Raw genomic sequence first — 21976 nt, 5'->3', positions numbered from 1 at the left:
ATTTAAAAAGAAAATCTACAAGTAGATACAGTATATTGTAAATACAAAAAGACAAAGACTAAGAAAATAAGCATATAGGGGGAAAAGAAGACATTATCTTCAAAGGACTGACCTCTGACTTCTGTATAACAACCATGGAAGAAAAGATATTATCAGTGTGCTGAAAGAAAATCCTGCCAACATGTATTCCATACTCAGAGAAAAACCTTTCAATAATGAGAGAAATATATCCATTTTCAGATGAGAAAAACTAAACTATCTTTAGCAAGCCTCCAGGTGGAAGGCAGAGAAGAATAAAATGAATGATGAACAAAGAAAAGTGTGTGTTAAGTCTAAAAAAACAATGACTCCTTGCGATAATAATCACAGATTTAAGATTAAAAACACAAGACAGAATACAATGCATCACAGAAATAACATAATTCAAGATAAGGTACATGAGATAAAGTACTCTAAGCTCCTTGGATTTTCTGGAGAATGTAAGGAATAGATTACCATTAGATTTTGATAATTTAGGCATACCTGTTTTAATTTCTATATTAACCACCAAAAGAATTAAATATTGAGTTTATAATTTTAAAAACAGGAGAGAAAAAGGAGTGATAAAAATAATAAATTCAGAAGAGATTGATAAAGAGGAGAAAAAGAGACATAAAAAGGCAAAACTAGAAAGCACAATAAGATGGAGATTTAAAAGCAAACATATATTAGTAATGATGTTAAGTGCACATGGATAGCTAAGCTGCAGTTTAAAAAAAAAGACAAATATTTTCAGACTGGATTAAAACAAATTCCATGTTCTAAAAATAGTTTGTTATTCAGAAAGGAAAAAATGAAATCTCACCATATGTTAGCTACAAGAAATACCTCTACAAGGATACAGCAGGGATAAATTTAAAAATTGGGAAAAGAAATGCCATGCAAATAACCTTTAAAAGAAAACTGGTTTTACTATATTAATATCAGACAAAGTTGACTTTGGAGAAAAAAGCATTAGTAGATATACTGAGAATCAACTAATTAGAAAAAGATTCTCGATTTACCAGGAAGATAATATAATTTTAACTGTGCATATCTGTAGTAGCATAGCATAAATATTTATAATACAGTAATCTATAGAATTATAAGGAAAAATAGAAACATCCAAAAAACAGGATTTTGAAACGCTTTCCTCAGTAACTGAAAGAAAAAACTAGCAAAAAAAGTCAACAGGATATAGAGACTTGAGGATCATGATTAAAACCTTACCCACTGGAAATAAATAAAACCATCATCAAACAACAAAGAATTCATATTCCTTTAAAGCATGTGTAGAACATTTACCAGCATTGACCATATACTCGATCATAAAACAAATCTCAACTAATGTCTAATGGGAAAAATCATGTAGTGATTTCAAAAGTGTTCTCTTATGATGAAGCACAAATCATTTAAAGATAAGTAAAAAAATCACCATATATTTGTAAATCAAAACATATTTCTAAATAATTTTTGGGTCAAAGAAAAATATATACTAGAAAATAGAAAATATTTCACAGAAAATAAAATCAGCAAAACTTATGGGATATAGCTAAAGCCAAGCTAAAAGCGAACTTTATAGTTTCAAATATATTTATTAGAAGAAAAGACTGAAAATTAATAAGCAATGAAATAAGTCAAGCTTTCATGTCAAGATAAAAAACAGCAACATAAACCCAAAGAAAGCAAAAGGAAGAAAAAATAATCATAAGAGCAGACTAACGAAATAGGAGAAAAATTAATAAAGTGAATATGCAAAGACAAAATTTTATCCTTTAATAATACTAATAAAACTGACAAATCTCTGATGAGAGTGATTAAAAATTTAGAAAAATGTCAGGATGAAAAGGGTGACATTACCACAGATGCTGAAGATATTAAAATGATATCATTGAGACTCTTGTGAAAAAGAAATTCAATTTTTGAAAATTTAAAGTGGGTTCATCTGTAGAAAAACAGACTTCTTCCCAATTATAACCATAAAAATACTATGTTGGCCATCAAAAATCTCCCTTCAAAGAAAATGTTAGGCACAGAGGGATTCATGGTAAATTCTATGAAGTAAGAAAGACAGAAATAATTCCACTCGAATGCAAACTCTTCTGGGACAAGAAAAAGTGGGGTACTGCTCAACTATGAGGCTAGCCTATGATGCCAAAACTGCTCTAAACAAAATATTAGACCCAGAATGATCAAGAGATAAAAACATAATGACCAAGGTGAATTATTTCAAAAATGCATGACTTAATTAAATGACAGAAAACTGATCAATGCATTTACCATGTTTACAGATTAAACACCATTATACACACAGGAAACATGTTTAATAAAATTTAATATACATTCATGACTTTTTCTAAAAATCACATACTTTTGGCATTTCAAGAACAGAAGGGAACATTCTTAATCATTTAAGGGACTTTCAATATTGTCTTGTGATAGTAAATCACAAGACAAGGATGCCTGCTAATCCCAGTTCTCTTCAACATTATACTGGAGTTCCTTAGCTGAACAGAAAGGCAAGGAAATGAATAACATATCATATAATTGTGCCTATATAAAAACCAAAGAATCTACAAGTAAATTGTTAGAATTAATTAAGAGTTGAGCAACATCGTTGCATAGAAAATCAATACACAAATACTGTATTTCTAAAGAATAGTAACATAAAGTTAGGGAAATAAAATTTTTTAAAAGATAACACTTAAATCAGCTTCTAAAATATGAAGTACCTGTGAATAAATCTTATAAACAATGCACACTCTCTTTGCAGAGAAAATTAAAAAGCTTTGTTTAGAAAAAATCCAAATAAATGGGGTGGTATCCCATAATTAAAGGTTTGAAGACTAAATTTTGTAAAGATTGCAATTCTTTCCAAATTCATTTATAGATTAAATATAATCCTGATAAAAATTCTAATAGGTTTTTTTTTTTTTTTTGCATTTAGAACTTAAGCTGATTCTAGAATGCATATGGAGGTGCAAACAATCAACAACAAGCAAGAAACTCTTGAAGAAGAAAAAAGTTGGAAGGACTTGCTCTACCAGATCACAAGACTTAAAATAGGAGCAGGGATTTACAAAATCATTAGTACATTGCAAAAGAAAACCCAGGAGCAGAACACCTCATGTGGGAACTTGATAATCACGGTACTGCTAATCAGGGGGAGAAGATAGTTATACAAAAATATTGCCAGTACAATTGAATATCCTATGAAAAATAAGTTATTATAAGAAGAGTTTAAAAATGGAGAAAAATTAAATTGCACTACTTCTTCATTCCAGGTATATTAGTAGAAAAAGACTGAAATGTGAAAGGAAAAATTTTAAAGCTGACAGAAAAGAGACTAGGCAGGTAAATTTTCTATATGAGGAAAGAAAAACTAATTTTCAAACAAAACACAAGAACACAAAAAGCTGAGTTTTTAAAATCTGACCAAATTAAAATTTAAAATTCCCATTCACCAAAAGAAGCACAGAAGTAAAGCAAGAGAAGATATTAGCAACATTTATATATAAAGGACTGAATCTAGACTCTTAAAAGTACTTCTTCAAATTGATTGTAAAAAGACAGAAAACCAAATAGAAAAATGGACAAAAGATTTAAACAGATAGTTCACAACTCAGCAACATCATCAATCAGGAAAATGAAAATTAAGACCACAAGGAGCTGGGTAAACAACACAAAATCTGAAAATATAAGGTATTCTGTAAGGTGAGAATATGGAGCAACGGGAGCTCTCATACACTTCTGGGGGTGGAGGGTAGTAAATCTGTACAGTCCCTTTAGAAAACAGACTGATGCCATAAATTTGAAGCTACGAATATATTTTGAATATGGCAGCAGAACACCTCAGCTTGCCTGGGATAATCCCATTGTATACCTATTTGCCAGATATCCTGTCAAGTTTAGCATTTATCCTGGACAAAAATGTCCTAGTTGGAACATTACTTTATGGTTACCCCCATCTATGACTCAATGTAGTTCTACCACAGAGAAACTGATTACATTGTACCAACATATGTGTATAAGAATATTTATAGCATTATTTCTCATAACAACCCAAACTGGAAACAATCCAAACAGCCATCAACAGTAGAATAAATAAATCTCTTGTGATATGTTCATAGAATGAAATACCATACAGTGGGGAAAATGAATGAACTGCTCATTGCATCCACACAGATCAGCATAGATATATCTTAACATACTGCTGAGTAAAAGATACAAGGCATAACGAAAGATAGGCACACAGAATGAATCTATTCATATTTTGTCTGATAATAGGCAAAACTAAACCATGCTGTTGTGGGATGCCTATAAAAATGGCAAAACTACAAGTAAAATTAAAAGAATTCATACCACAAAAGTTGATATAATATTTCTTAGGCAGTAAAGAATTAATACCACAGAAATTTATACAATATTTATTTCTTAGGGGGAAAGGTGGTGGTGTGATTGGGGGGGGTGGTTTACAGTGGGCCTCTGGGGATGCTGGCAATGTTTAACTTCCTCTGGGTGGGGTCATGTTTAAATTACTGTGAAGTTGATATGCTGCATGTCTTTTAGGTATGGTTGTTCTAATTCACAACCAAAGAGGGAGAGGGGACGGGAAAAAGCAACAGCAAGACAATCACAGACATGCAGAAGAGGGAAGAGGTCCAGGCAAAGGGCACAGTGAGTGCAAGTCCCATGGGCAGGAAGGAGCTTGGCTCATAGGGAGCACGTTGACATCACTGGAGCCAAGTGAGGGAAAAGGTGGGGACAGGAGATGAAGTCAGAGCAGTAGAAAGCCAAGATCCACATGGTGCAGAGCCCTGCAGGGTAAGGTGACCAGTTTAGACTTTACTCTAAGATAGGGACAGGAAGAGGTAGGGCTTTCATGGGAGCTCCAGGGGGGTTTACCTGTTCCAAGCCAGGGGAGAGGTAATGAAATGAAACTTGTCAGAGCAGAGAGTGCCTGAACTGAACTTCAAAGAAATGAGTAGGAGTTAAGGAGGGTAAAAAGGGATGAGGGAGAGGCTGGGACAGCATGTGCAGAGAACTGTGAGCAGTTACTTATTACTAGAGCATAGTGTGCAAGAAAAGGACTGGACAAGAAGTACTGGTGAGCCCTGTGAACTAAAGGTCATGAAGAACTAAGGGACTGGGCCACTTCAAAACCTTGGCAGGCCCTAGGACTGTAAGGTTGGAGGTCCAATCCCTAAAGCATATTAAACATATCATCTTACTCCCATATTTCACATTAATGTTTTATCTGTAAAAAAATGAAAGGGTTTGTATACTTTTTATAACTTTCAGTTTAAGATTATTACTATAGGGAGATGGAAGAATGTATGTAATTATTCAAGCAGAATGTATGTAATTATTCTGTGATGGATACACAGAAATTAGATTATACTCTTCACTTTTCTTTGGTACAGATCTAAAAATGTCCATACTAAAAAGTTAAAAATAACTGGAAAAATGATCCTTCTGTTGTTGTATAAATCTCATATTTATACAGGCCTCAATGATTTTAGTTGAGTCATTAAATCATATCTTACAGACATTTAATTAAGCATTTAATCATTTTCAGGAAAATATTTTATTTGAAATCAATAGCTCTAAGAGGCATAAGATCACTTTTTAAATACCAGTAAGTTACACTCATAGAATTTTAAGAAAATGCATCCCCTACAGTTTTTTCATTTGATTGTCTTCTTAATGAATATTTTACTTTTAAAAGGAAAAATCTGGATCTAAAACAATTAATGAGGAAACACTGTGCAAGGTATAAAGAGAAAAAAATGAGAAAGAAGAAACATTGCTTGCTTTTTTCTTTTTCCTCTTCTCTCTTATTTATATGTAGATTTAGAGGACTAGCTAGATGGCTGCAGGCATATCTGGATGTGTTTCTTAAAATTAAAAGCATAAATTAAATTAAAATGTCTAATGCATCAAATAATCCAAAGCTCAAGAGAAATCCTTGTGGCAGCTTAAGACTCTTCAGCATATGGTACAAAATTTCTCAGGGCAGAAGGGAGTTTGGAATGGAACTTCATCCAATTTAACAAGAATTTACTAGCTCAGCAGCTCACTAGATAACGAAGTAAAATACACAATAGTACTTTATTAAGACAGGGACATTTTTCTTAAAGGTGATCAGATGCAAAACAGGATCTAAGGGTCAGTTTTTTACCCTCAGTACCTTCCAAATGTGCTGACAGCCTGAAGGCCAAAGTTACTTGTCCTCTCTTGCCAAGGCAATACCTCCTATAGGCAATGAATGTGGAAATAAAAGGAAATTATAAAGAATAAGCAAACAAATGTTCCTTGATCAATATCAGTTCCATTGTCTGGTCTAACAAATGACTGCATTAGAAATTTACAAAGCATCTGAGCCAGAGCTCTGTACCTTCTAAGTGAGACTCCAACTTCATTTTCCATTCAAGTAACCATTCGCCACACTGTACAAGCTCATCCCAAAAAGAGATTTTGTGGAATGGGAAAGGGTGACCTTTGCACAATCACCTCCTACTGACACTTAAGCTCTTCTTTCCTAGAAAAGGCAATCTACTGATGCCCCACTACCACACCACCTGTCACATCACACTCAAACACACTCTATACAGAGAAATTAATAAACATTCTTCTAGACAATTATTTCATGTTTCTCCTCTCTCCTCAAATTCCAAAACTTCCTCCTCCATCCTTACTCTCAAACGATGACTGGTTTCCCATCTCACTGATATGACAGAAGCAATCAGAAGAGGTTTTCCATGAGCTCTCGCACAAGCTCTCCTTGCATCCAGTTACTTTCTTACTGTGAAAGAGCTGTTTGTGCTCCAGCTTCGTGGTATTGCAGCATTCTCTGCTCTCTCTGAACCTTCTTCATTCTCCAAAATGTTTCCTCTTTTATGGGACTTCAGAAACTAATCAAGACCCACCCAAATGGGTGGGGACACGCCTCTATCTAACCCAGTTTAACAACCACTCTTAACTAAATCAAATCTCCAGGGAAATGCTCTGATTACAGTTTCAAACATACAATACTGAATAAGGATTATTCTACCTTTATGAATTGGGATTTTGATTAAAACGTGGCTTTTCTAGGGTACATACATCCTTTCAAACCAGCACAGCTACTATTTATTATCATTAACGTGATAATAACTAGCATTTATTAAGTATTTTTTATGCAGTAGTACTTTTCATGTTTAGAACAACTTTATGGCCCCATTTGCAATTTGAGGTCCTTTTTGAACCATGTTAGGTTTGAACAAACCAAGGCTTAGCAAACTGGTATAAAGAAGAGACAAGCAGGTACAGCTAACACTCTAAAACCCTCTATCTGCTGTCCCCTGTGTGCTCTGACTTCCTCACCTAAGATATAAACCTCCTAGTTCTACCACATGGGTCTTATCCTGCTGTCCTAGAAGAGTAAAGAACTGTGGTTTCAGTTACATGCCACTTAAAAAGCCAGAAAGCTAGAAAACCATGTTTTCACCCTGATCTCTAAGATACTCTTCTTTAAAAAGAGGACAGAAGAAGATAAAATTCTGACTTTTAATTTCTCCAACAAAGGTCATCATATTTAACCTACCAAATAATTACATTTTCAGACATTTGGGGATTTAATGGAAATAAATCCTAGAAAATCCACATGGTGGTCCTATGTACCTTTTTTGTATTAAGCAAATTGTGAATGTTTATTATCTGAGAAGTTGGGGAATTCAAATCCTTTTGCCAGCCTCTAATACACAGAAATTAGATTTGATCTAAAACAATTTCTGTCTCTCTGCTCCTCCCCACTAGATAGACAGCCACATCTGTTCATGCAGTGCCAGTCAAATCCCTGGGACATGATGGTGAGGGTCAGAATAAATGAATTTGATCATACTGGGTGCCTGGTCACCAGGGCTGCTGTAAACTCCAGCAAAGTGCAGGCTGTTGCCATGGTCACCTTCAGTGACCTTGACTACATGGTCTACATGTTTCCTTATGATTCCACCCATGGCAAGTTCGAAGGCACTGTTAAGGCTGAGAATGGGAAGCCTGTCATCAATGGGATTTCCATTACTATCTTCCAGCAGTGAGATACCACCAACATCAAATGGGGTGACGCTGTTGCTGAATATATTGTGGAGTCCACTATGTCATCACAAACTTGGAGAAAGCTGGGTTCACTTGAAGGGTGGCACCAAAAGAGTCATCATCTCTGCCCCTTCGGCCAATGCCCCATGTTTGTGATAAGCATGTATATGAGAAGTATGAAACTCCCTCGAGATCATCAATAATGCTTCCTGTACCACCTACTGCCTGGACCCCCCTGGCCAAGGTTATCCATGATAACTTCGGTTTCCAGAAGGACCCATGATCACAGTCTACATCGTCACTGCCACCCAGAAGACTGTGGATGGCCCTTCCATGAAAATATGGTTAGCCATGGGGCTTCCCAGAACATCATCCCTGCACCTATCAGAGCTGCCAAGGAGATGGGCAAGGTCATCCCAGAGCTGAATGACAAGCTCGTTGGCATGGTCTTCTGCATCACCACTTCTAATATGTCCATCATGGATCTGACCTGCCTTCTAGAAAAAGTGGCCAAATATGATGACATCAGGAGGGTAGTGAAGCAGGCATCAGAGGGCCCCCTAAAGTGCATCCTGGGATCACTGAGGATCAGGGTGCAACTTTAGCAGTAACACCCACTCTTCCACTTTTGATGCTGGGGCAGGAATTGCCCTCAATGATCATTTCATCAAGCCCATTTTTTGGTATTTGGGTATGATAATGAATTTGGCTATAGCAGCAGGGTTGTGGACCATATGATCCTCATGGCCTCCAAGGAGTAAGAGCCCCCTGGAACACCAGCCCCACAACAGCACAAGGGGAAGAGAGAGGCTGTCAGATGCTGGGGAGTCTTAGTCCCAACTCAATCCTCTAATACTGAGATTCACCCATCTTCCACAGATTCTATCCCAGACCCCTGAAGAAGGGGAAGGCTCAGAGAGCCCTACCTTGTCATGTGCCATCAGTAAAGTAAACTGTACCTGGCTCCAAAATATATATATTTGGGGCAGACCATGGTGGCTTAGCAGGCAGAGTTCTCACCTGCCATGCTGGAGACCTGGGTTCAATTCCCAGTGCCTGCCCATGCAGGCACCTACTACTCAAGTAGAGTACTTGAGCTCTACTATGTATTAGGTCTGTCTAGGAGTTTCCTATGACATTATATTTCATCATAATAACTCGGTAAGAAATTATTATTCCTGTTTTATAGATGAGGAAACTAAGGTATAGAGGGTAAAGTAAAGAGAGAGTGTCATTTACACATCAAGAGCAGAGGTCTGGTTTTTCCATCTAGCATTTGACATAGAACCTGGCATATAGTAAGTGTTCAAAATACGTTTATGGAACTACATAACTATTGGGAAGAAACAAAAATAAGACCATTAAAAGTTATAAAGTACGAGAAATTTTCAGATTTTAATACACCATTAGTTTAGCCAAGATTCATGTAAAAACTTCAAAATCCCAGATAAGACAATATTTAATTTTTTTAATCAATCAAATTGAAATGTAACACCCAAATTCAAGCTCAAATCATATTTCAGAACTGATAACAACAAGAACTGAGGTCAATTCAAGTTAGATGCATTTCCAGAACTAAAATTAGTAACAGTAGAGAAATTCATAGAGAGAAATTAGTAGAATAATGAAAGAAAAACAAGAATATTTAAAGCACACCTAAAGGACAATTTGGGAGAAAATTTTAAAGAAACAGAAGAAAATATTTGGCTATCTCTTAAGATCTGTATGGGGCTATCAATTACAGGTACAGGTTTAAACCTCTCACATTTCAGCTCACAAAATGTGGCATGTAACACATTCCTCATATGTTGAGAATTTCTCACTTGGCTTCCATTTTCTGCAAACAATATTCCAGTCTTCAGATCATTGGGTAGGACCTGGTGTAAGTCAGAAAGCATCCTCGTTATTTCCACCCTCAGCAGCCCCTTGCCTATTCCTGTCTCCACCCACCACACAGGAAAGGAAAGGAGATCTAAAAGAAGGAAGGTAAATGATGGCTCTGGATGAAAGTCGGTTCCACTGAGAATAAACACTAAAGGTCCAGCATAAGCAAGGCATTTCAAGGTTTTGTGAGTCTTCTAGCACCCAGGATAACAATAAATAAAATAAGGGTTAATGGTATATACTTAATTATAGGGTGGTCTGGCAGAATTCTATTATGAGATGTCATTTATTATTCCACAGGTATAAGTAGACAAAAACTGTTCCTTTTTGAAAGATAAAAATGAGATAAATAAAACTGTGATATAAACCACTTAGCCTAGGTACTTCAGTGTTAATTCTGTCCCCCAAACCCAAGATAAAAACGTTTTCACAAGAAGCTCTCTACATCAACTAATTCTTAGATTTGTTTTTCTCATGTTCGGTTTGCTAACCAACAAATACTCTTCGCAACATGATGACTCAGCCCTGATCTAAATTGTGCCTGTTTCCCCTCCTAAACTCTGAGCTCCAAATAACAAGGATTTTTTTCCTTTACCCTTTACTCCCCCACCATCAAGGCCCTTTGTAATTGTCTGGCAAAGTCAAGTGAACTAAGTTCTGTGGGTGTATGATTTATTTTAGATTTGCTGGGACAATCTTGATATCAAATATTCATTGCTCTCAAAAGCAGACTAGCACATTCGTGTTTTTCTGACTGTATGTCCTGATTTTTTTTTTTTAATATTGGACCTTTATTGCAGAAAGTTGAGTTAATGGCACCTTACCAGTCATAGGCCCATGTACTGATTATTTTCTATAAAATATGACACAACAGATATCAGACAATGGTGAGGTAATAATTTAACTTGGCTGTTTCCTTTTCCTTTGAATGTTTAATTTTTGCATGTTTGTGTGGGGGTGGAAATGAAAAGGGAGGGGTCATCATTCCAATTCTATATGCTATATTATCCTCCCAAGAAGACAAGAGAAAGTTTGGAAGGCAGACCACACAAGGAGATTAAAAATCATCTCCATAATCCATCTAACAAGTAGAGATCAATTTCAATGAGCAAGTTATACTGTTAGGAAAGAAATGAGAGGGTAAAAACTAAGTTATATATTGGTATAAACCACAAGCCAGTTCCTAATCTTAACTAAGCCACAGTCTTATTAATCACGGAATTTTGTGAAATAAGCAAAGCAAAGATATTTTGGAGCTGGATTGGCAGATGGCCTTGGATTTTAAGAGAGGAGAGATGGGGAGGACGTGCTTGCTTGAGAAATAGGCACGTGCCTCTCAGCCCTCTCCCTCTCACACCGACTGGAGTTCCCCAAACACATCTCACTCTCTTCACTCCCTGCAACAGCACTGAGCACCCTCATTCTCTTTCTCCACCTGGTCAGTGTAATCATTCTTGAAAATTCAGCAATGTCACCTCCTCAGAGCCGGTTAGCTTTCCTGACTTCTCTCTCCCCACCTCAGCTTTCCCTAGGACTACTGAGAGAGGAGAAACTTTAGCTTCTCCCAGTTAAATCCAGTCCTCTAGTCCCTAGAGGTTGCAGGCAGTCCCTAAAATTCAAACAACTGATTCATTCAGAAGACATTCACTGGAGTTTTACAACAGACTGTGCCAAGTTGTGGAGACAGAAAGATGAATAAGACAGACCCGGAAGTCAAGGTGATGTGAGCTTAATAAGACAGAGTGAACAGTGAAAACAAATCTCTCAAGTGCTCTAAGAGAGAACACCTAAAAGGGTTCTTAGTGTGCCAGGGAGAAAGCAATAAAATTTAATCCAGTCTTTCACAAACTGCAGAGAGAAAGGAGGTTACGATGTGTGTATAAAACACATCACCCCCTTTCTGTATTTTTTCTAAAGATGGTAACATGCCAGATTACTGAGTAGGAATTCTACGAAGGTGCAGAGAAATAACACAAGCCCCTGGACTTTAGGCAGACCTAGCTCCATTGCTTTCTAGCTGTATAGCATTGGGTTGGTTACTCAACTTTTCTTTGCTTTCGTTTCTTTGCTGGTAAAATACCTAACATACACAGCTGTTGTGACGATTGAATGGAACGATCCCATCATAGTATCTGGAATATAAAACATCTCTTTTTCCCTCTTTCTTCCTGGGATCTAAGTCACCTACCAACATTAAGTGTCTATTCATCTGCAAGAAAATCTATTATTATATGAAAATATATTGAATGAAAAGATGTGATTTCATTGCATGTGTTGTAAAACAAAAGGAAAACAGGAGTCATCAGAACCCTGCAGAATTAAAGCAACATAGCCAAGACCTGGGCACTAAACATAATACCAATTCTACCATAAACTTGACCTGCCTTGTGTGACACTGCACAAAATGAGTTGATGCACATGCAACTTATGAAGGTCACACATATCACACCTCAGGAGAACAGGGTCATTAACTTCCCTACATAGTTGAGCCCTGAGAACAGTAAACAGCAACCAATCACTTGGCAACTGTTAAGAAACTATATACATGCAAAAGGAGAAATACTAGGCAAATATAAAGTGATTTTTCTAAAATACTTTAATTCTCTCAAATCTCTATAGCTCTAGAGACATTGCTAGCAGCATAGCTTACATTAAAAATTATGTTAGTTGACCTTAATTGTTGTTAGTTAAGGTTCCCACTCCATCGATAGCTTGTTATGAATTTAGATTGGGGGTGGGGAGAGGCTACAAACTAACCTCAAAGGCCTGCTTCCCCAATCATCACTTAGAATCTGCTTAAATCCTCCCAATTTGGGAAATGGCTGGGCACCCAGCTGCTTAGTTCAAATGCCCACCCTACCCCCACCACCATCTTATACACAAATCAGTTCACCCCTCAGATTAGTAGGCTCTCTATTCAAACATAAGGATTCATGTTTCATAAGCCAATTTTGTGGATAATTGCAGTCAAATTAGTAATGGCTGAGGATTCTTTCATGCCTCCTCTATGCTCTTTGCCAAGGGTGTGGCCACCACAACTAATCCCAGAGGGGTCAACAGCCAAGAGGAAATCTATTGCTCTCACTCCAAGCAGGAGGCCTCTGCTCTGGGACAGCTGGAGGCAAGTGCAAAGGAGAAAGGGAAGAGAAAAGAGAAGGCGAGCAAGAGAGGGCAAGTCAGACAGGATTCCCAAGGGCAAGCAACAAAGCGCATCCTTCTCAACCATCTAAAATATAGTTCTCTTGATGGCAAATTCAGACACAAGACCCAGAACTACCCGTAGCTGGAGCAATAAAGCAAGAAGGAAGTCATCTCCACATATGTATTGCAGGTTACGGCTCACTCACGAAGCTCCTGAACAACTTTACTCACAAGCAGAATCAATTTCCGAGGGAGTTCCACAAGATCAGAAAATATTTCCCTTTTACAGAAGAGGTGTCTGGGGCCCAGGAAATGTAAATTCTTTGCTAAGACAGCTTACGTGAGGGCATGAAATAGGTTCATCTCATTTTCCACACTCAAATTTGTTTCAGGATGAACTGCCTCTTAAACTCCTAGTACTTCATCTGTACACTGAAAGTAACCAATAATTGCTACACTTAACAGCAAACTTCCCTACCCAGAAGTTGCATCAACTTCCAACCTCCGGAATAAGGCTGATGGAACCATTCTAGCCCTCTAACAGAGGTGGCTTTACTAAAACCAGCACCTCTGAGCACCAAGCTTTATTCCTCTTTCCATCCTGGCAGAGGCAAGCTGGGTCCTCCACAGAATTGCGTGGGCAAATTTAAATTTCTGTGGTTCAAAGATATTCACTGTGTGTTCTGACATTTCTCATGTGGTGCTTCAAAAGCTTTGGCTTCTAGAGGCACAGCAGGCTCCCTGCTGAAGCCATACACTGTTTCTCAGCCACTTCTGTCAAGCCGCTATGCAGCAGCGGACCAAAGGCTCAGCAGCTCTGAACTCAGGCTGGGTTTGCAACTTTTTCTTGGATGTAAGAAAAGCCCAAGTCCACAGCCCCATGAATCCACTTGGATTCTGCCCCCTTGGGGTTCCACAGAATAAAAAAAACTTCACTCTAAATTGAGAACTTGTTCTTGCATTTCCTTTTATCTCTCCTGCAAAAATAACACCAGGGCAGCCTCTCTATTAAGTGATGTGTTTTGGGAGAAGGGGTGTATGTGCAACATCGCTGCCAATACAGGGTTGCAAAAGACTAACAGTCATTTGCTCCTCCTCAAGTTACACCAATGTGACAAATAACAGATGATGTAATTGATGATGTTGAAGATAGTTCTGTGCATCACTACTCTATGCAAGGCACCTTTCTAAAGGCTTTATATATATAACTCATTTAGTCTTCACAACCGTATGGTATAGGCACTATTAATATGTTCCTATTACAAATAAAGAAACAGAAGTTTCAGGTGGTCAAATAACTTTCACAAGTACCATACCGAGAGAAGATGAACTCTGACTGCCTGGATCCAGAGCTCACTCCCTTGATAGTACACTAGACTATCAGCTCTGCTGGGACGCTTGCTTTGAAAACAGGAATTTGTTCTAATGTGGGCATAATTTGCCTTTCATCTTTGCTTATCTGCAACTGTGTCTGGGAGAAATATTAGAAAACTCTACCTGCTGCTCCAAGCTGCACAGGAATACACAAAAGGTGCAAAGGCACACCTCACGCATCCAGTGGCTTCCTGAGTTCACTGAGTGCTATGAACCACACCAATCTACCTATTCGATGTTGCAACTCTCTCTCCAATTTCTGATATTCCTCCCACCACATCATGGTAACTCAGAAGATGTATCACCTTTGAAACCCACTTTCACAAGCACACTTCGGATCTTTCCATGATGGAGTGCTGTATTTTTGTAGTATTTATATACTTCTTAACCATTTAACACACATAAAACAGTGCTAAAACTTTTATTAGGTTCCTTTTTTTCTTTTTTAATGTATCAAAATTTTTTAGTGTTGTGCCCCTAACCCATTTTTCCCAAAAGCTGTGGTTTATGTGAAGAGTTTTTTTTTGTGCAATATTGCATAGTGTGGTAATTTTTAGGAAAGCATATTATATTTTGGCAGAACTGACTGTACTGCCACTGAGGGACAAGCGAGATAGATTCTGAAGATAAGACATAAAATATAATGCTTCTACAGTCTTTTTCAGTTATTCTGAGGAGGCAGGTTTTATAGGAAATTGCAAGAAGGGCAAGCCTTAAGCTGAGACATATAGCACATGGACGCATTTGTGCGCTCCAGATGTATAAAAGAGAGTACCTGTATAAGTAACAAATGCTGAAGTATTTATTCAGGGGTGTTTTAGTCAGAGTTCTCTAGAGAAACAGAACCAACAAGAGACATCAGTAAATATGAGATGCTGTAAAAGGGTCTCACTCAACTGTGGGGATGGCCGAGCTCAAATTCCACAAGGCAGGCTGCATGCTGGCAACAATGATGAAAGTCTTCAATGAGTTCGCAGGAGAGGTTGGCTGAAGTAGAGACGAAAGTTCTTTTTCAACTGCTGAAGTTGTCACTCCTTCAAAACTCTTCAAAAGTTTTCAACTGTGTACCACATCACTACCTAGGGACTGGCTGGATTGACCAGTGTAGGGCCTGTCTGGTATTTTTAGTAAAAGCCTGTTTTCTAATTAGCCAGTTCATATGAATTAGAGAACTAGCCATCTGCCATCAAGGAATGTAAGAGGCTTGATCTAAATTGAAAACTTGAGCTCACTTGACACAGATGGTGTGTCTGGAATAGAAAGAGATTTAAGTTCTTACTGAAGGCAAAAGAGCAGACTGTCCAAAGGATCCATTTAATTTATCTTCAGACATTTTATAGTGAAAATGATTAGTATTCTAACAGTTTTTAAGAGGGCCTGATGGAGCTAAATGAAGCTGCATACCATCAAGGCAGCAGAACCCAGGAATATGAGATGGGTGTCCCAATTATAGAGCAACTCTATTGTTTCTATGATATGGCTAAACTTCGAGCAAAGGATGACTGAGTCAGGCTTAATGGGACCACTTTCTCTTTCTCGAAATTTAGTAAGACCACTCATAGTATTATAATCCTAAAGCAGGATTAGCAAAGCACAAGCTGGCCTATGGTTTGCAGGTCACCAGCCCACCATCTGTTTCCATACAGTCCATGAGCTCAAAATGGTATTTAAATTTTTAAATCATTGAAAAAAAAATTTCAGCATAGCATTTCATGACACATGAAAATTATATGAAATAATTTTAGTATCCACAAATAAAGTTTTACTGGAACACGTCCACACTCATTTGTTTATTCAGTGTTTGTGGCTCCTTACATGTAATTGCGACAGAGACCATATAGCCAGCAAAGCCTAAAATGTTTAATTTCTGTGCCTTAACAGAAAAGCTTTGCTGATCCCTGCCCAAAAGCCAAAGCTGAACTGAAAACAAGCCACAGATTTAGGAACTATTTAAAAAATAATTTTGAACACCAAGACACCCACTGACTGGACCAAATTTGAGAAACCACTGGGCTTTATAAGCATGTACTTTAAATGACAGAAGTTGTTCAAAATTCCAGACTGTTTTGTATTAATGAACAAACAAGCACCATTATCACCACAACAGTAACAAAATAGCTCAAACTTTTACTCTTCAAGAACTAAGAGGCTCTTCCTAAATAATATGAATAATTTTTTTAAAGTCTCATGGCCAGTGTATATATATATATATATATTGCTCATCGTGAATCCCAGTATTGAAAAATAAGGATGTTATTTTTTGAGGTTAAGTTTTTCTAAGTATCCCCTTCAAAAGTTGCATCAGTTGTCATATGAATTTTGATAGTAAACTTTTAAAATCATGCTCATTTCATGATCTGATAGAGAAAATAATCAAAACTGGATTTCCTCTTTGGAAAAAACTTTGTCTATCACCAGAGTATGGAATATGTATATATAGAGAAGATCCTAAAGTGGTTTGCTATATTTGGTTGACTTTTTTGCAAACAGGTGGTTGGGTCACGAACTCTTGTTAAAGATATTCATTATACAATTTTCTCAGACCAAAGATTGATCTGAAACAAAGGGATATATCAGAGACTCAACTTATGTATTGTACAATCCCCACCCCAGGCCCAATTATTAGGCTCCACTTTCTTCCTGATAATCACAAGACAGCATTGCTGATTTTCCAAGTAGGAACAGCTATTTGGTGTCACAGTTACGAGTTGGTGGCATGAAGGCAATTAGATAAGGCACTCGTTCCTCATTGACAAATTACCCTTAGTTCAATGGAATTAGAGACTAAGAGAATCACAGCTCTCCTTTCCAGAAATAAAATCACAGTTTCAAAAGAGATTCCAAAATGTGGGGGGGATCTTCTACCACTTCAGAGAAGCAAGCAAATATGGCAGGATTTGGGGATAGTTTTATCAGCATCATGTCTAAAATGGAATTCCTAAGGACAAGAGAATCTTCGGTCCTCATCTTACAACTCATGTTCTAGAACTACAGCACTATATGGAATGAATGTCAATCCAAATAAATTAGTACCTATCTGTAAAGTGTGGAAATCCATTGTCTTACATTTTCAGGTTATCATACAGGGGATTTATCTTTCCAGTCAAGTAGAGACTGCTAAGATGCAAGCCATATATGATATTTACTCCCAGACTTGCGCTATTAAATACACTGCACAATATTAAAAAATGATGAGCACAGCAAGGGCATAAATAACAAGGAAGCCATATATCTGGACATTTTATTTCTGCTTTTTCCTATTATACCCTAAATGATTAAAAAAAAAATACAACTCTGATACAACTGTTGGAGGAGGATAACTTGAGCAGCATAAAGGCATGATGCCAAACCAACACAAGCTTCCATTTTGAACCAGTTTCTTCTAAAATGTCTCATAGGAATCTCATTTTTATAAGTTCTTCCCCCCTTGAAAAATCTCTATTTCAGTTGCCAGTAAGGATTTAAATGCTTCTGGAAGAACATTCATCAAAACTGACAAAACTATGAATTACTGACATCAAGCAAGAAGGGAAAAAAAAACATGTCAATGTTTCAGCTCATAACTTGCTGAACAACATCTTCTAGTAAGTCCATTTGCATTAAAAGAGCGTGCCAAAAACTGGACATGCCAGCAGATGCTTACAAACACCGTTTGGCATGCAGATGGTTACATTTCAGTTTCATATTTTTTTAATTAGTAATTTATATAAAGGAAAAACTACAGATCCTTTGCACTTTGGCCCTAGATCTGCAAGCCCCAAATTTGTGTTCTCTTGGTTCTGATTTGATTTCTATCATGTTGGAACAGCCGTCATCTCTTTTCAGAGAGTAGTGCTTCTTAATCAGGGATATGTGTCATGATCACTCGTGGCACATCTTCCAAAATGTACATGTCCAGATCCCACCTGCCTCACCCTACAGGGTGGAGCCTGGGCACATATATTTTGAAAAGTTTGCCTGTAAGTATGAAGTGCATACCAGATTAAAAGCAATTTCAGATTTTTTTATATTAATAGGCAGGTAACCAGGACATGTACATGTGTATATACAAACCAATATAATTCTGTTTTATTCTTCAACCTGCTAATCTAAATGTTCTTTTCCATTCCATTCTTTCCTCTGAAGTTTTGTCTTTGACAGTGTCTTACAGCTTTCTCTATTCAGGTAACTTTCCTAGTTGAATTTTATACTAAGTAAATGTGTGTTAAGCATTCTTCATTTGTGGGGGCAGGGTAGCAAATCCTTCCAAAACAATAACATTTTAGCATTAATCATGTTCTTATGCTGCATGAAAGCTATATGCAGCATTAAAGGCTCTATGTTGCATTAAAGCCTGAAAAGAATGCAAGAACAATATGTGGCCCTTGTGGCCTCAAGGAACACTTGTGATATAATTGGAATGAAAATATACAGACAAGTTAAGAACAATTAAGTGATCACAAAGGCACTATATGATGGAGTATTATATCACCAGTATTTACAATAAGTGCTCTAAAAAATAAGAAGAACCATGTTCACCTCTGACCCAGCAGTCACACCACATTTTAGAGAGGGCCTGAGATTTGAAGAATAGGCAGGAGATACATGGGTGGGCCAGAGAAATGTAGGTGTTTCAAGCCAGTGTACAACACAAATCAAGGCAGGAATGAACAAGACACGGCCAGTGAAAACGCAGCTCCCCTGGAAGTAACGGTGACTTATTTTGGTGACTGGTATCGAATGTGCTAAGAAGCCTGACGCTTAAGTTGTAGCAAAATCATACTCATGAAGGTTTTAAAGTAGCAGAACATATGAACGGTAGTATTTCAGGAAAATGTATTTTGTTGCAGCAAGCAAAATGTCTATGAGTGTGAGATAAATAACAAGACCTGTGAGGATGATCAGAATTTGGAAAAGTCAGAATTCAGCAGCTGATTGTATTGAGTTTCCAGCCTGTAACAGAATGGAGGCAAAGAACCAAAAGGAGAAAAGGAAAGTCGGGAGTGGAAGCAAATCAGAATTGCCAGTTGGAAATAACAGAACAATGCCTCAGGAGAAACATCTGCAATGGACACACAGCTTTGGCGACGATGGTGAGAAGAAATGACTTTTACCCAGAGTATGGAAAATAGAATGAGGAAAATAAAAGGTTGAAGATGGAATCTGGAGAAGCAACCAGTTTAGAAGCCTAAGGAAAATTTAGAATAGTAGAAGCAAACAAAAGTTCTCAAAAAGACAGGAGAATCTAGTGGCAACCCAGAATACAAAGAAGAAGAGAACTTCAGAACAAGAGTTCATCAACACTGTTATACTCAACAGAGAGGTCGAAAGCCCAGCAAAGGCTTTGTATACACCAATCCACAATCCTTTTTCCTTTAACCTTTAGTTACTGACTGTGCATACCAATCATTTAACATGCATATCTGGTTATGTTTTAGTATCTCTCAATGATTCCCACATACTCATGTATTATGCCTTCTCTACTCGGCAGTATTCCAGTGAGCTTTTTGAATAGTCATAATCCATACTTTATGCACCAACCCATCTTCACCCCATCATGCTTCTACATTGCCATGTTTCCAACCAATCATTTGAAAATATTTTAAATGATTGGCGATTGTGACTGCTCTGATTATTGTGGTATACAGATAAAGACCAACTGAAAAGGGAGAAGACGGACACTAGTGATAAGCCTTGTTACTAAAAGTGTGATCCATGGACCAGCAGTATCATCTCCATTGGGAGGCTGTTAGAAATGCAGAATCTTGCCCCCACCCCAGACTGACAGCATCAGAATCTGTATTTCCACAAGATCCCAGGAGACTGATTCCTACACCCACTGGTATTTGAGAGGAACTGGTGATGTAGAGGCAGTATAATACAGAAAGGGCAAGCACCAAGTAACTGAAGAAGGAAGTGGGAAGAGGGGAAGATGGCACATAGGTTCAGGATGTGAACATGTGCTGAGACCCAGTTTTGCCCCTGTTCAGATCTGTGGCCCAATGAAGGAGCCCATGTCCTTTGGTAGTGGGAACGCCAGAACAGACAGCAATTCCAGTTTTGGTCAGGAGCCCAGATACATAATTCTTCTTCCATAAACTACCCCTAAGTTCAATTATAGGAAGGGCTTTGTAGATTGCATCTACTAGGTTGTTTTTCCAGGTTTTATAAATATTCTGACCTCATGAATGACCCCATATTTATGTTCCTCATATTTTACCCCTAAGAATTTATGATGATATTCTGTCTCTCACTCATTTCTCCTATAATATTAGTTTTCCTTCTAAATATTAGATCACAGTTGCTAAAATAATTTATTGGCATAAGTGAAAGCTAAACCTGAAAGTGCAACTCTTAACTGCAAATAGGAAGGGACTGAAACTAAGGGAACTAAATTGACAGTACTATTGTTCAAATGACCAGGTGTCAGGAAAAAGCTCCCAAGGGAAATAATTGTTAGACTAAAAAAACAGTCATATCCCAAAGGATGAAGTCCAAGTGACTAAATACTTTTGAAGCCGAATCTTCTGCTGGGCAAGTTCCAAATACTTTAATATTTCTTTCTCTAACTTTCCTATAGATGAGTGTATTGAGTTCTGTATCTCAAAATATCACTGCGCCAAAACAATTCTCTGCAGGTCTTATTTTCTTAACAGCTTTATTGGTATACAATTTACATACCATAAAGTTCATATTTCAAAAATGGAAGAAACAATCATTCCATTCCCTAGGACCTACAAGCAATGCTTTTTAAAACTTGTCCAGGAATAGAATATAATTAAAATCTCCAAGAATATCTGGTATCATCATGACCCTTTGATAATATATCCCAGTATCTCAGCTTTTATCAGTGAAAGGAGTGCCTTGATTAAGTCACCTTTAGTAAAATTCAAATTATCAGGGCCTTATAAAAGTAATGATTTTAATGTTATATTTCAAACACAGCTTGCTAAAAATACCACTGCAGGTCCTTGTAATCTGCTTACATTCTAGGAACTCCATTAGGAAGTGACATTTCACTTACTGCATCCAAAGTGGAAATCACAAATGCTTGCAAACTACCATCTGCCCAGTTTTTCCTGGATCTCTTTCCTACCAGATGACATGTGTTGTAGAGGCTGCAGGAGTCTGCATGGATCCATTAATTTTTGCCTCCGTGATGGCATGTGTACTTAGGTAGGTGTCTCTTTCCAAAAGAAAACAGCAACTTACATGCTCTCGCAGAACTTGGCCAGTGTGCTCGGCTTCTCCTGGTTGCGCCTTTGTCGAAACCAGTGCTGAATACTGCGAACATCCCAGTCCAGCTGCTTGGAAAGCCCTTCCAATCTCTTCTCATCAGGATGCTATAAGACAAGGTCCCAGAAAATTCATTTTCAATCATTTTTTATCCCCCCCATAAACAAATCTGTTGGCATCTATGTTCAAGATTTTTTCTTTCTACATTTACTATCTGATACTGAGGATTTGCATCTTTACCTTCCGCAGACAACATGAACACAACTTC

At 37.5% G+C, this 21976-nt stretch overlaps 1 protein-coding gene across 3 annotated transcripts in view; it reads right to left on the bottom strand.

Annotated features, from left to right (window-relative positions):
• Positions 1 to 21976, bottom strand: part of CERS6 (ceramide synthase 6) — a 389110-nt gene that overhangs the window by 234510 nt on the left and 132624 nt on the right. For all 3 annotated transcript variants that reach the window (XM_077154067.1, XM_077154069.1, XM_077154068.1), the window contains exon 3: positions 21685 to 21815. In XM_077154067.1, coding sequence (XP_077010182.1) covers positions 21685 to 21815 — 131 coding nt within the window. The remainder of the gene's footprint in view (positions 1 to 21684; positions 21816 to 21976) is intronic.

Source organism: Tamandua tetradactyla, chromosome 3 (genome assembly GCF_023851605.1).
Source record: "Tamandua tetradactyla isolate mTamTet1 chromosome 3, mTamTet1.pri, whole genome shotgun sequence".
NCBI lineage: Eukaryota > Metazoa > Chordata > Mammalia > Pilosa > Myrmecophagidae > Tamandua > Tamandua tetradactyla.
Note: the sequence above shows the minus strand (reverse complement) of the source record. Positions and strands in the feature narration are given on the sequence as shown.